The sequence below is a fragment of the Piliocolobus tephrosceles genome, chromosome 7, assembly GCF_002776525.5.
Source record: "Piliocolobus tephrosceles isolate RC106 chromosome 7, ASM277652v3, whole genome shotgun sequence".
Taxonomy (NCBI): Eukaryota; Metazoa; Chordata; class Mammalia; order Primates; family Cercopithecidae; genus Piliocolobus; species Piliocolobus tephrosceles.
The window spans coordinates 99,656,589-99,672,897 of NC_045440.1; the positions used below are offsets into that span (position 1 = coordinate 99,656,589).

Sequence of the window (16,309 nt, forward strand, 5' to 3'; positions counted from 1 at the left end):
TTTGAGACGGAGTCTCGCTCTGTCGCCCAGGCTGGAGTGCAGTGGCCAGATCTCAGCTCACTGCAAGCTCCGCCTCCCGGGTTCACGCCATTCTCCTGCCTCAGCCTCCCGAGTAGCTGGGACTACAGGCGCCCACCACCTCGCCCGGCTAGTTTTTTTGTATTTTTTAGTAGAGACAGGGCTTCACCGTGTTAGCCAGGATGGTCTCGATCTCCTGACCTCGTGATCTGCCCGTCTCGGCCTCCCAAAGTGCTGGGATTACAGGCTTGAGCCACCATGCCCGGCCACTTTCATTCTTTTATTGTTGTTGTTGAGACAGGGTCTCACTCTGTCACCCAGACTGGAGTGCAATGGCATGACCATAGCTTACTGCACCCTCAACCTCCCAGGCCTAAGTGATCCTGCCACCTTAGCCTCCTAAGTAGCTGGGACTACAGACATGTACCACCACGCCAGGCTAAGTGTTAAATTTTTTTAGAGACAGGGTCTCTCTGTGTTGCCCAGGTTGGTCCATTTTCTTTCTTTCTTTTTTATTTTTTACTTTTTTGAGATGGAGTTTTGCTCTTGTTGCCCAGGCTGGAGTGCAATGGTGTGATCTTGGCTCACCGCAATCTCTGCCTCCCAGGTCCAAGCAATTCTCCTGCCTCAGCCTCCTGAGTAGCTGGGACTACAGGCATGTGCCACCATGCCCGGCTAATTTTGTATTTTTAGTAGAGATGGGGTTTCTCCATGTTGGTCAGGCTGGTCTCGAACTCCTGACCTCAGGTGATCCGCCCTCCTCGGTCTCCCAAAGTGTTGGGATACAGGCATGAGGCCAGTTCTTATGTAACTTTCCCAATTGTACTGGTACACTGGAAGTAGGCAAGTGTCCACAACATATACTTTTATAAAACACAACCTGAAAATAGTCAACCAAGTTGGGAAACTTTACAAAAGAATGTCATTGTCTTTTAATATTTTTTTTTGTGGTAGCCCAAAGGACATATAATACTTTTAAAATGACCATACACACCCAAAATAGAGAAAATGCTAGAAGGGCAGGGCCACATTTACTTTGTAATTCATATTGATTAACTATACTCTAAATTTTTAAATGGCTGTATTTCAGAGACAGTAGCTCCCAAGGAATAGCTCAGTTCTTTTTCCTATGTGATAGAAGAGACAAATCTACTCTAAAAGGGCAGACACCTTATGACCTTGAAAAGGACACCTATAGCATAGTGGATTTATATGTGTGTCTATATATATATTTATATATGTATATATATTTTTTTCAGACGATGTTTCATTCTTGTTGCCCAGGCTGGAGTGCAATGGCGCGATATCGGCTCATTGCAACCTCCGCCTCTCGGGTACAAACGATTCTCCTGCCATAGCCTCCCTAGTAGCTGGGATTACAGGCATGCACCACCAGCCTGGCTAATTTTGTATTTTTAGTAGAGATGGGGTTTCTCCATGTTAGTCAGGCTGGTCTCGAACTCCCGACCTCAGGTGATCCACCTGTCTCAGCCTCCCAAAGTGCTGGGATTACAGGCGTGAGTCATGGCACCCGGCCAGTGTAGTGGATTTTAACCCCAGTTCCTGCACTTACCAGCCTTATTAAGCCTCTCTCTGCCTCAGTTTCATCACCTGTAAAGTGGGAATAGTGTTATTACTGAACCAGGGAACTGACATGAGGATTATAGGAGATAATACTCAGAACTAGTACAGAGACTAGCACCCACTAATCTTGTCAATGTTAGCATCACTATTGTTATACCTCCCATAGTGGCCCAAACAAGGGTGAAATTAGATGCAAAGTGTCTGGGTGTGGTGGCTGACACTTGTAATCCCAGCACTGTGGGAGGCCAAGGCAGGTAGATCACTTGAACCCAGAAATTCGAGACCAGCCTGGACAACATGGCAAAACCCTGTCTCTACAAAAAAAATGTAAAAATTAGCCGGATGTGCTGGTACAGGCCTGTAGTCTCAGCTACTCGGGAGGCCAAGATGGGAGGATAGCTTGAGCCCAGGAGGTTCAGGTCACAGTGAGCCATGATTGCGCCACTGCACTCCAGCCTGGGAGACAGAGCAAGACCCTGTTTCAAACGAAGAGAGAGAGAGAGAGAAATTATGATGCACAAACAGAAAAGTAAGGTGATTTCATTCATTCCAATATTGGTACATTTGTGTGAAAGAAGAAAGATTAGGCTGGGCACAGTGGCTCACGCCTGTAATCCCAGCACTTTGGGAGGCCGAGGCGGGCAAATCACTTGAGGTCAGGAGTTCGAGACCAGCCTGGCCAACATGGCGAAACCCCATCTCTTTAAAACAAAAAAATACAAAAAATTAGCTGGCCATGGTGATGAGCACCTGTAATCTCAGCTACTTGGAAGGCTGAGGCCGGAGAATTGCCTAAACCTCAGAGGCAGAGTTTGCAGTGAGCTGAGATCATGCCAGTGCACTCCAGCAAAATGCCTAAATCAGAGGCAGAGTTTGCAGTGAGCCGAGATCATGCCAGTGCACTCCAGCCTGGGCAACAGAGCAAGACAAAGATGAAGACGAAGAAGATGGAGAAGATGGAGAGGAGGGAGAAGGAGAGGAGGGAGAAGAGGAGGAGGAAAAGGAGGAGCAGGAAGAGGAGGAGGAGGAGGAAGAAGAAGGAAAGAAAGAATGAGAAGGAGAAGGAGAAAAAGAAGAAAGATAGAGGAAATAAATGAAAAGATTGGAAAACAAATAGTTGTTTTGAACTGTCTCTCAGAGAACACAATAAAGTCTACAATTACCACTAAAACTTCCTTTCTGGCTCCAGATTACATAACCCTCACCTTATTCTTACCCTTGAGCTGCTAAAGGAAGTACATTTTTTAGTGTTTGATCTCCCTCCCTTCCCTCTAGCCAAAGCAGAGCATTCAGACTGTTCAAACACTGGGTGTGAATCCTGACTCCGCCATTTATTTACTTAACTGTGCAATCTGGACAAGTTAGTTCCTAACCTCTCTGGATCTCAGTTTCCTTATCTGTAAAATGTGGATATTGTTTGCCTTTCAGGCTTGTTAGGGGAACTGACAGAGTGGATAATGTGTGTAATTTTCCCAGCATGGTATCTGACATGAAAAGGTAGCCACAAAACAAGGATGCAGCACACAGCCGTACAAGCTTCTCACTGCATGAGGCAGAACTCCAGCCTGGGTGCACCTGAAGGGTGCATGTGTTGTTGGTAGGGAAGGCCTCTTTCTAATTGTACAAAGGTCCCTCGAGTACCAGGGGTGACCTGTCAATACACTATAGCTGAATTAGCAACAGAAAAACTAACTTGCAACATTAAAGGGCTTAGATACACAGTCTCCTAAACACTATGAAGTTGTCAGTGTTGACCTACAAAGTTGTATTGTTATCATGGTACAGTTTAAAATATGATTATTGATTAATAATAGAAAAGTAGGCTGGGCATGGTGGCTCACTCTGTAATCCCAGCACTTTGGGAGTCCAAGGCAGGTGGATAACCCAAGGTCAGGAGTTCGAGACCAGACTGGTCAACATGGTGAAATCCCTTCTCTACTAAAAATACAAAAAATTAGCCAGGCTGGTGGTGGGTTCTTGTAATCCCAGCTACTCGGGAAGCTGAGGCAGGAGAATCACTTGAAACCAGGAGGCAGAGGTTGCAGTGAGCCAAGATGGTGCCACTGCACTTCAATCTGGGCAACAAGAGCAAAACTTCATCTCAAATAAATAAATAAATAAATAAAAGTACTCGTAACATTAGCAATGATTTAACTAAACTTGATTGGGGTTAATAAAGGCCATTCATAATTTGTATATAAATAAATGTTTCATTCTGTTTGCTAGCTTTGATTTCACTCATTCATCACATTTTCATCAAATGCATACTACAGGCAAGATCTGGGTGGCCACAGGGGTTCCAGCAGGTAGCAAGATTTGGATTAGCTGGGCAAGGTGGCATGCACCTGTAGTCCCTGCTACTCAGGAGGCTGAGGTGGGAGGATTGCTTAAGCCCCAGAGGTCAAGGATATAGTGAGCCATGATTGCGCCACTGCATTCCAGCCTGGGCAAGAGACAGAGACTTTGTTTCAAAAAAAAAAAAAAAAAAAGAGGAAAATGTGGTCCCTGGTATCCTAGGGTTTACTGTCTTCAGGGAAATTCAAATAGCTACTCCCTTCATTAAGCACAACTTAGTGGCTATACATTACCTCTTACCCAAGTATTTCCATATACTCTGTCCATATGAGTTTGTGAATCCTCACCATACCTCCTCAAGGTAGAAAAAGGTACTATATCATTTCTTCTAGCAGGCTAACTTGAAAAGCAATGAGATATATTTTTGTCCACAAATAGGAGACATTCTATGCCTAATCTATGTTATTACATAATAAATATTGTAGACAGATGCATTGTTTTCACATCTGAACTTGTTTGAAGATGTGTCTGTTTTCTGAACTCCACATTTCATCAAATCATGCACTGCTCTGAGCCTAATCCTTTGGTGCTCATTATCTCCCTTGATTCTGTTGTAAATTGATCCATGCACAAATTCAGTGTGACAGCTGAACTAACAGAACCCTGTTGTAAGCACCGTTGTGATAGGCACACAATGAAACTAAATACAGGCAACATTACAGAAGGGATTAGAACTAGAGCTAACATACCTGAAATTCACATTATGGTGGAAGCTTTTCAACTCAGTTCAACCCTAATCAGAAATGAAAAGTTTCTACCCAACAAAAAGAAAATCTTGTCGTTATTTCCTGTGACTATGCCATATCAGACATCCTAAAGACTTCACTGGCCTGTCTGCTGGGTTTTTGAGCAACTTTGTAAGGAAGGGGGTCCTGGTATTTTTCCTTGCTGTCACCATTTCTAGGTTCTTGAGCTTTTGACATTTTGGAAACAAGAATGTAGCATGAATCAACTCCAGTTAGTAGTCCACTCATCTTCCTTCTCATTTTCTTACTTTGCTTTTGCCTCAATTCCATTCTATCCTTCATCCATTCATCCAATCAACATTTGTAGAGCAGCATTATTCTAGATCTTTTTGCCCTTTTCCCACATCAAAGCATGTACAAACACTGTCTTGTGTGCCATGGTACAAATGCTAATCCCCAAGTGTGCATTCCATCAGCTGGTAGATGCCAACAGGACACTCATTTGAAGAAAGGAGAACTTAGGCTATATTCCATGTAACTGACATATAAAATTATCAACCAAAAACTTTTTTGGGGGCAAATAAAAATCAATCAGACCACTTTTCTTTTTTAATAAAAGCACCTGAATTTACATACCTAGAATTCGTTTTGATCATCACAAAGTAAATGTGATGAAGTTGGAAGACAAACTTAATCTTGAAATTTAAATACAGAGAAACAAGAATAGGCTAGGCATGGTGACTCACACAAAAACCCATAACTCCAGTGTCATCGTGAGAAAAATACCAGACAAATTCCAGTTGAGGAACCTTCCACAAAATAGCTAACCAGCGCTCCTCAAAACTGTCCGAGTCATCAAAAACAAGGACAATCTGAGAAACTCTTAGCCAAGAGGAGCCAAAGGAGGCATGATGACTACATGCAATGTGGGATTCTGGATGGGACGGTGGAAGTGAAACAGGTCATTAGAGAAAAACTAAGAACATCTGACTAAAGCATGGACTTTAGTTAGTAATCACGTAACAGATTTGGTTCATTAACTGTGACAAACATACCCTACTAATATAAGATGTTAAAAAAGAGGAAAGTGAGTATGCAATATGTGAGAACTCCCTGTACTACATAATTTTTCTGTAAATCTACAACTATTCTAAAATAAAATTTATTTTTAAAAATTATAGCAGGGAGGCCGAGGCAGGAGTATCACTTGAGACCAGCAGTTTGAGACCAGCCTGGGTAACATAGTGAGACCTTGTCTTTACGAAAAATAAAAAAATTAGCTGGGTATGGTGGTGCACATCTGTAGTCCCAGTTACTCAGGAGGCAGAGGCAGGAGGATCACTTGAATCCAGGAGGTTGAGGCCGCACTCAGCCTGGGTGACAGAGTGAGACCCTGTCTAAAAAAATAAAGGAAATTAACATAAAAAAATTAAAAAATTATAGCAGCAAAAATACAAGAGCAAGTAATCTAGCTAAATAAGAAGACCTGGTAGCCTTAGAAAAACTGTCTCATAAACTGTGGCCATTCACATACCACTTTTATGATTTTTGAATATTTCTTTACCATTTGTGCTATTATTGACTTAATATTTTTGTCACCATTTTTCTTAAATAAATTTACTTTTTAAAAAAGTGAGTAAGGCCAGGTGAGGTGGCTCACACCTATAATCCCAGCACTTTGGGAGGCTGAGGCAGGAGGATCACTTGAGCCCAGGAGTTAGGGACCAGGTTGGGCAACATGGCAAAATGTCGACTCTCCAAAAAACACACAAAAAATTAGCCAGGTGTGGTGGTGCATGCCTATAGTCCCAGCTGCTGGGCTGAGGTGAGAGGTGAGAGGCTGAGGTGGGAGGTTGAGGCTGCAGTGAGTTGTGATCGCGCCACTGCCTTCCAGCCTGGGTGACAGAGTGACAGAGTGACAGCCTGTCTCTAAAAAAAAAAAAAATTTAAAAAGGAAGGAAATCAACAAACTCAGGGATCTAGACTTAATCTTAAACAAACAAAAAAAGCTGTGTGTGGTGGCTTACACCTGTAATCCCAACACTTTGGGAGGCTGAGGCAGTTGGATCACCTGAGATCAGGAGTTTGAGGCCAGCCTGGCCAACATGGTGAAACCCCATCTCTACTAAATATACAAAAATTAACCGGGAATGGTGGCACATGTCTGTAATCCCTGCTACTCTGGATGCTGACGGAGAATTGCTTGAACCAGGGAGAAGGAGGTTGCAGTAAGCCAAGATCACAGCACTGCACTCCAGCCTGGGCAACAGAGTAAGACTCTGCCTCAAAAAAAAAAAAAAAAAAAAAAAAAAAAATGAGGGTCTCACTATGTTGGTTAGGCTGGTCTCGAACTCCTGGCCTACAGAGCAAGATTCCTGTCTCAGTCTCCCAAAGTGCTAGAATTACAGGCATGAGTCACTGTTCCTGGCCCAGACTATATTCTCAGTGCATTATATGTATTAACTCATTTATTCCTCAGCTCTATTAAGTGCTATTGTTGATCCTATTTTGTAGATGAAGAAGCATGGAGAGGGTCAGTACCTGGCTCAAAGCCACACAACTAATAACTGATCCTGAATGAGGATTTGAATCCAGTCTAACTCCAGGCCCACATTCTTAATCAGCACTCTATACTGTCTTTCAGTTGAAATGAAATGTTGAAATTCATACCCATACATTAATGCAAGGTGTACAGGTAACCAGAACCTTCCATAACATCTAGTCTACAGGTGCTATACCTGTAGACTAAGTACTAAGTAAAGCAAATTAGCAAAAAAGAAACTCTGTGGTTTTTATCAGAGTCTTGAGAAAATGAGAAGAGGCAGAAACAGGCACACACACAAAAATCACCTTACAGAAAAAAAAAAAAAAGAGAGAAGGTTCATTATCATTATCATTAACAGTGAGGAAAAGAAATAAACAAAGAGAATGTTTTAGGGAGAACATTTCAACAGAAGTCCTTGCTGGGGTGGCTGAAGGCAGATGTTGTCTCTAAGCAAAAGAAACTACTAGTGAAAATGACAGACGAGCTGGAATGCACATTCCAACACTTCCTTTTTTATTTTAATTTTTATTTTCTTTATGTTTTTTGAGATGGAGTCTCACCCAGGCTGCAGGGCAGTGGTACAACCTCGGTTCACTGCAACCTCTACCTCCTGGGTTCAAGTGATTCTCCTGCCTCAGCCTCCTGAGTAGCTGGGACAACAGGTGCACGCCACCATGCCCAGCTAATTTATTTTGTGTTTTTTGTAGAGATGGGGTTTCACCACGTTGGGCAAGCTGGTCTCCAACTCCTGATCTCAGATGATCCTCCTGCCTCGGCCTCCCAAAGTGCTGTGATCACAGGCACGAGCCACTGCACTGAGCCACCAACACTTCCTGATCTTTTCAATGTCATGACATACATAGAATATGATATTTGTGCATTACACTGCAACAAATGGAGGAAGCCGCTTCCAGGTGGCTCAGTCTGTCAAGATCCCACCTGGCTGCCCTAAAGACTAGGAGAAATGCTGGCATGGCTATAATCTATTCTCACAGGCTGGGAAACTCTGATATAACAACTTAGGTGGTGCTAAATCATGCACACCTGCATTGCCTGTCTTATTTCACCCGCCTTCATAAGGTTTAATTCCTAGGGGATTTTAGCTGCTAAAAACCATGTGGGGCTGGGCATGGTGATTCATGCCTGTAATCCCAGCACTTTGGGAGGCTGACAGAGGGATTAGGGTTGCCTGAACCCCGGAGTTTGACACCAGCCTGGGCAGCATAGTGAGAACCAGTCTCTACCAAAAAAAAAAAAAACTTAAAAAATAAAATAAAAACAATGTGGATTGTTGTTTTTTCAATCTTCATCCTTAAAGGATAAAGCTCAGACACCCTTGATTATATACAATGAATGAACTTGAGAGCCCGAAGGCAATTCCCAAGAAGTGCTTCAACGACTGTGAACAACAGCAATAGCCCTGAGATGGGTGAAGAAGCTTCTGAGGTCATTACAGTACTTTCAAGACATAAACACACCTGGAGAGCTATAGTCTGGCATTTTGCTTAAAAAAAAAAAATTACGGTGGGGCACAGTGGCTCATGCCTGTAATCCCAGTGCTTTAGGAGGCTGAGGTGGAAGGATAATTTGGGCCCAGGAGTCCAAGCCACAGTGAGCTTTGATTGCACCATTGCACTCCAGCCTGGGCAACAGAGCAGGTCTTTTTAAAGACCCTGTCTCTAAAAAAGAAAAAAAAACTACCTAGTACTACTCAACTTACACACTCTCGGATTAGAAGCCTTGTCAAGTTTTTATCAGCTTTGGTGAGCCTTTCATTAACCCCCACAGGTATTCAGGGTTTCTTTCAACTTGATATTGTTAAAACATTAACATAGAAGTGAAACTGTACACATGAGCTGGATGTGGGGCCACCTTACAGAAGCATGTTTTTTTTTGAGACAGAGTTTTGCTCTTGTCACCCAAGCCGGAGTGCAATGGCATGATCTCTGCCCACTGCAACCTCTGCCTCCCAGGTTCAAGAGATTCGCCTGCCTCAGCTTCCCAAGTAGCTAGGATTACAGGTCCTAGCTACCGCCAGCTGCCACTACATCCAGCAAATTTTTTTATTTTTAGTAGAGACGGGGTTTCACCATGTTGGCCAGGCTGGTCTGAAACTCGTGACCTCAGGTGATCTACCTGCCTCAGCCTCCCAAAGTGCTGGGATTACAGGCGTGAGCCACTGCGCTCAGTCCAGAAGCATGATTTAATGGTAGTCTATCAAGCATTGTTTTACAGTGTTAACCTTTTCCTGCATAGCTAGGAGGCCCTCTTCATAACCCAACACTCTCTTCCCAAGCCCATCTTGTCCAATATTACCTTTCAGTTTCTGGTATTCATTAGGTTCTGATTCCTCCTCTACTTTTCTGAGTAATACTCTTACCTCCCTGAAGGTAAGAGTCTCTGTCAATCATCCATTTACCCATCCAACTACTCAACAGTTATTGGTTGCCTCTGTTCTTTTCTTTTCTTTTCTTTTCTTTCTATCTATCTTTCTTTCTTTCTTTTTTTTTTGACGGAGTTTTGCTCTTGTTGCCCAGGCTGGAGTGCCATGGCGTGATCTCAGCTCACTGTAACCTCCACCTCCTGGGTTAAAGTGATTCTCCTGCCTCAGTCTCCTGAGTAGCTGGGATTACAGGCATGCGCAAACCTGTAAAAAATTAGCCACCACATCTGGCTAATTTTTTGTATTTTTAGTAGAGATGGGGTTTCTCCATGTTGGTCAGGCTGGTCTCAAACTCCCAATCTCAGGTGATCTGCCCACCTTGGCCTCCCAAAGTGCTGGGATTACAGGTGTGAGCCACTATGCCCGGTCTCTTTTTTCTTTTCTTTAGAGAGAAGTCTCACTCTGTTGCCCGGGCTGGAGTACAGCGGTGCTTGACCTCCTGATTCTCCTGCCTCAGCCTCCCAAGTAGCTGGGATTACAGACTCAAGCGTCCACACTCAGCTGATTGTATGTGTTCTATGTGTAAGGCCACACCACAGGTTTCTTGCAGAACTAGGATCAGATCCCAGATGGAACTGGAAGTTGTGAAAAGAACAGGGGCTTTGGAGTCACACAAGTTAGCCATGTGCCCCAGGTCCATCTATCCATCTAGTAAGTAGGCTTACTAGACTTACTAGCTCTGAGACCAGGGCAAGTGACTTATCTGCACTAAGCTTCCGTTTTCTAGCTGTATTTGGTGCAACTAATGTTTGTGTTTTAAGGCTATTGTGAGGATTAAATGAGATCACAAACTAAAGCACCTGAAACCAAGTGCGTGCTCCTTACCTTGTCTCCTGACTTCTGTCCCACGTCTATGTTTCGATGCGATTACCCAAATGTCTGAAAGTTTTCCATTTTAGAAAGAGATTTACTTTATCGTTGATGACAGTGTAAACTGCTTCAACTCTTACAGAACACATTTAGGCAGTTATCTATCAAAATTATCAGTGCGTATTTTGACCCAGTAATGCCACTCCTGGGAAACTGTCCTACAGATATACTTGCACACATTCAAAATGATGTAGGCACAAAGGAATTCATGGCAGTCTTGTCTGCAACAGGAAAAGACTGTAAACAAATTAAATGTCCCTCAATAGGGGACTGGTTAAATAAATCAAGGAAGAAATTATTATGCAGGTATAAACACGAAGAAAGAAGTTCCCTATATATCAACATGGAAAAATCTCCATAGTGTTAGGTAAAAAAAACAAAGTGAGGAACAGTGGGTACAGTATACTACATTTTATAAATAAAGATGAGAGAAGGAAATAATATTTGCAAAGCATAAAGAAACTTTGAAAGAATATATCCAAAAAACCCCTAAAATAATAAGTGTTTATTCATGTGTGTGATTCGAACTAAATAGATGATGAGGATGGGGTGGAAGGTGTACTTTTCAGGCCTGACTTTTCCAAGTATTTTCACATTTTTGAAACATGTATGTAGTTTTTTTATTCCATTTCAATTAGCTGTATGCAATCGCCAGGCCTACCACAAAGACATACCAAATGCTATTACGTGCCAGGCTCCAGAAAGGACACGAAGGCACACATTTGAAAGAAAAAAAATTTATATAATTTATATATGCAAGAAAAGCCTAAACAAATTAAATTTAATGTTAATGAAGTTTCTTCTTCAATTCAAAAGGAAAACTTTTGTGTAGTTAGGACCAGATGACCTAACTAGATGTCACAGTGTGAAATATTGGGTGAAAACTGAAGGTATGACCGCAGTACAAAGAACAATTCACATAACTGTGTGAAATTCGAGCTTCATCTGATTGCCTAGGCAGCATGGACAGCAAGCAGCTAGTGAAAGTTCAGGTTAAAACAAACAAATGATTATAGCTGTCAGTGGAAATGTACACATTAACCTAGCAATGAACTTGTCAATAATTACCACCTATTGACTTTGTCCATGTTTGGTGCTTGGGCTGTAACACCTTGGAAAGAAGTCTGCCAAAACAGATCGCATTTATATTACGAAAGAATCGAGCAGTGATTATCCATGTTAGCAGAGGGCTAGGAACACTGGGAGGAGGGTTTGGATGTGAACGTCTAGACACCTTCGGGCACATTAAGGTCTGTGGAGTCAATAAAACCTTTGCGTTCAGATTGCATCGGATCCTCAGGACACTCAAAAGAACAGAAATTGTCCTAATATTTAAAACTTGCTTCCACAAACACAAGAAATTCCAAACTTAATCCGTCTGATTATCCTTTGGAAAGAAAATCTCTTTTCTCACACACTTCAGGGCACATCATAAAAATCGATGTGTGACTATCACATATGAGGCACTGTTCTACGCTTTGAGGAGCGCTGGATAATTGTTTGCAATCAGAGTCTCCAATTCTGCTCTCCCCAAAACACACACCTATCTGATCAGTCATCTTGGGAGGCAATAGGAAGAAGCTCTGTGAGATTCAGTGTCTAATGGGTCAGGGCAAACGTCCCCACATAATCAGTAGAATAGATTATTCCTGTGCAACCTAATGTCTGTCTACTAGTAGCTGCTGTCTAATTTAAATTTATAACATAGGCTGGGCACAGTGGCTCATACCTGTAATCCCAGCACTTTGGGAGGCCGAGGTGGGAGGATCACTTGAGCTCAGAAGTTCAAGACCAGCCTGGGCAACATAGCAAGACCCTGTCTCAATTTTTTAAATAAAAAATAAAATAAATATATAATATTTGTATAACACATTATACTATATATCTTATTTAGGGATTAGACTAATATTTAGAATCATAATAAGGGATTATTCTATCCCTAAATAATATATATAGTATAGGCTGGGCACAGTGGCTCATGCCTTTAATCCTAGTACTTTGGAAAGCTGAGATGGGTGGATCACCTGAGGGCGGGAGTTCCACCAACATGGAGAAACCCCATCTCTACTAAAAATACAAAATTAGCCGGGTGTGGTGGTGCACGGCTGTAATCCCAGTTACTTGGGAGGCTGAGGCAGTAGAATCGCTTGAACCTGGGAGGCGGAGGCTACAGTGAGCCGAGATCACGCCATTGCACTCCAGCCTGGGCAACAAGAGCAAAACACCGTCTAAGAAAAAAATAAAAAGATATATAGTATAATGTGTTTATTGTATTGATTTCACTGTTTTTATAGTGGGTGACCACACACCTAATGGGGATCCAGAGTGATCTGAGGCAAAAACAGATTTACATCTCATTAGCAGAAGTTGGTTTAAACATATAGGTTCATTTTTTTTTTTAATGGAGTTTCACTCTGTTGCCCAGACTGAAGTGCAGTGGCTCAATCAGAGTTCACTGCAGCCTTGAACTCCTGGGCTTAAGCAATCCTCTCACCTCAGCCTCCTGAGTAGCTGGGACTTCCGGTCTGTACCACCAAGAGTTACGGCTCCCTGAAATACATGTTTTAATTTTTTTAAAAAAATTTTTTAGATACAAGGTCTTACTATGTTTCCCAGGCTGGTCTTGAACTCCTGGCCTCAAGCAATCCTCTCCCATCAGCCTCTAGAGCCACTGGAATTACAGGCATGAGCCTCTGTGCCCAGCAAAGCATATGAGTTCAAAGCACCAGCTCTGATTCTTAGGAGCCCTGTGACCTTGGGTAAATTATTTACTCTTATTTGTAAAATCAAGACAACCATAATATTTAGCCATAACATTGTTATAAGGATTAAATGAAGTAATTCATTCAACAAATCATTACTGAGGACCTATTATATGTCAAGTATTGTTAGGCACTGAGAGTACAGTGAATAAATGCATGTACCAGACACATAATAAACTTGGACTGTTTTTGTCTAAAAGTATGCACACTCAAGCTTGGGGTTGTACATAGGATTTAAAGAAGTTTAAAGCTGCAGAAACAGGAATGAATTATTTATTGGGCCTAAGATCATGAAGTTGAAACGTTGACGAACACAGAATAGTATCTAATTACAAGAGAGTATTGTTTGATCGAGGGTCAGAAGCAAATAGACCTGTTGATTGATTCAACGTGTGTGTTGAGCAATTTATGCAGCATATTAGGTTAATTTTCTAAAGGCTAGAACTGGTTGTCAGGTGTTTTGACACCTCTTTCACAACATCTGTGAAAACTCAGAACAGCAATGAGTTCTAGAATAAAAAATGGAAGAGTATAACTCAAGTGGAATAGTTATCAATATTGATGAAAAAATATTTTTAAGATAAAGTTATTCATTATTTTCTGAAAGGATTAAAAACTGTACTCCACCTACTGAATACTTTTGCCCCGAGAGTTACATTCCCTGAAATACATGTTTTAATCAGTTTAGAACTATGTAATGGTGACTCAGTACTCTGCTTGTTAAACCAGGATGCTCCTCCTAGCATAACTGAAGCACAGCAGGGGTTAAGAGAAGTCAGAATAATAAAATGTATCTTCCTGAAGCATCCATTTTCCCTCAACTTTTCATATTGAAACCCACAAAAATTTATCAGAGAACAGAATGCGAAACTCTACTTAATTTCATAACATAAAACATGAAACATTGGAGAAACAGCTTGCTCTGGCCTCTGGTTGAGGGTATGAAAGCTCTGGGCTCTTTAGGAGAAAAGTTAGTGAGCACTGTGCATTATAAATGAATTTTTCCATCTTTTCACATTGTTGTCAGTGAGAAGGGGTTTGGAATCACTTTCACAATGTTTTTAATTTTTTGTTTACTTCCTGACTTGTCATTGCTTTTTATTATCTATGGAAACTAGAAATAAACTATCATACACCACAAAAATAATAGAAACACAACGTATTCCTGACTAGGACACAGCAGCTGAGCTTTGAAAAACATTCATGACCATCTGTTGCACTCTACCAACAACATCAGAGAGGAAGACTTTTCTGTTACTGCAATAACACAAAGTGCTAAGAGAAGATCTGTGAAAAGGAATTCACTCCAGTACAAAATCCCCGCTAAAGTTCGCCTTGCAGAAGACTGTAAACTACCTTGACGGAGTTTGCTTAACCTCCATAGCATTGTCCAAAATGTTAGACATTCAAAATCTAAGAAAAGTGAGTCGGCTGAAAAACCCATTCTCTAATTCATGGATCTGCGTGTATACTTTTCACAGTACTTATCTCTGTCAGAAACGATCTTAGCCAATTGTTTCACGTGTTTCTTGTCTGTCTCCTCCACCCTCAATCTCCACAAACGGTCACTTGTATCTCCAGCATCTAGGCAAGCGCTGGGGTATTATATAGTAGATGCTCAAAATGTCCTTGCTGAGTTTCTTCAGCAAGAGTCAGTGATGACCACTTTTGATCACACATACTTCTCAATGGATACTTAAGTCAAAGATAGGGGAAAGTGTGTCTGACCTATTCAGAGTGGAGGGACCCATTTGATGGAGTGAATGCTCCTCTGGATTCTCCTCATCTTTTGCCGTCTTTGATGCTGAAACGCTAATAGGAGGCGTAAATGGAGAAAAGTGTTTTTTGTTGTTGTTTTAGTAGAGACGGGGGAGTGGAAGATCTCGCTTTGTTACCCAAGTTGTTCTCGAACTTCTGGTCTCAAGCGATCGCCCCGCCTCAGCCTCCCAAAGTGCTGAGATTGCAGGCGTCAGTCACGGCCCCCAGCCTTGGGAGAAGGCCTTGATAGGACATTTCTCCTGTGTTTAAGGCAATGCCGAGGCTAACCGCCTTAGGGCTTCAACACCAATTCCCCGAGATCCCATCAGCGGACAGGGTGAGTCCAGCGCCGGGCCTCGGGCCCCCAGCGTCCGGCAGCGAGCGCTGCGGAGCGCACCAGGGCCGCCGCACCCGCGGTCACAGCAGCGCCGCTCCAGATTCAGGAGGAAATCGCGCTTTGTCCCGGGTTTTGCTGGCATCCTCCGGGGCGAGGCCCGGCTCCTGCCAGGCGGGGTGGACACGGGGCACACCCTTTGGACCTCCCGGGGAGTTAGCCCACCCGAGTCCCCAGCCCGGACGCCGGCGGCGCCGGTCCCCTGCTCACCGCTAGGGAACCTGCTGCTGTCGCCGGCCTTGTTGAGGGCGCTGCTGGAGCAGCCCATCTCGGGGAGCGCAGACACCTGTCTCAGCCCCGCGCGCGTGTCGGCCTGGAGCCGGGATCCGAAGGCAACCGCACCGGTAGCCGTGGAAGTTTCTCCAGCTCTGCAGCCCGGCTCCCTTGGGCGTAGAGCGCAAGCGCGCAGCGGAGCTAGGCGTAGGGGTGCGCACCTGGAGGAGAAAGGTAGCCGGCAGGAGGTGGAAGGAGCCACAGAGGGCAAAGCGGAAGAGAGCGGGAGGGCCAGGACGCAGAGGAGGGCAGGGACAAGTGGATCCCAGGAGGCAGGAGGGGAGACGGTGGAGGGTATGGCACAGTCAGAGAGGAAAAGTCCCTAAAGCAGGGATAGGGAGGATGTCAGGGGGCGAGGGCGAAGCGCTGGGAGGTATCATCTGACTCATCAGTAAATAGCCAGGGACGGGAGGCAGCCTTCGGGCTAGGGGCTATTGATTGGTGGACTAGATGTGCGATGACAGTCTTATTTTCTTACGTAACTACAATTACCACAAGAAAGTTTAACCTTGATACAGTACGGTTTAATCCACCCTCCATGTTTCATTGTTTCCAATTGTCCAGTACAGGACTGCACGTTGCATTTAGTTGTCTCTCTTTAGTTTGCTTTAATCTGAAGTA

The 16,309-nt window shown here is 43.2% G+C and overlaps 1 protein-coding gene across 2 annotated transcripts in view; it reads right to left on the reverse strand.

The window, feature by feature from the left end:
* Window positions 1–15,712, reverse strand: part of LOC113224958 (glutamate-rich protein 5-like) — a 27,010-nt gene extending 11,298 nt beyond the window's left edge. The window contains exon 1 of one of the 2 annotated variants that reach the window (XM_026454959.1): window positions 15,626–15,683. In XM_026454959.1, coding sequence (XP_026310744.1) covers window positions 15,626–15,683 — 58 coding nt within the window. Of the gene's footprint in view, window positions 1–15,625 lie in introns of both variants that reach the window. The other variant, XM_026454960.1, reaches the window with a different exon arrangement.
* Between the last annotated feature and the right edge of the window lie 597 nt (window positions 15,713–16,309).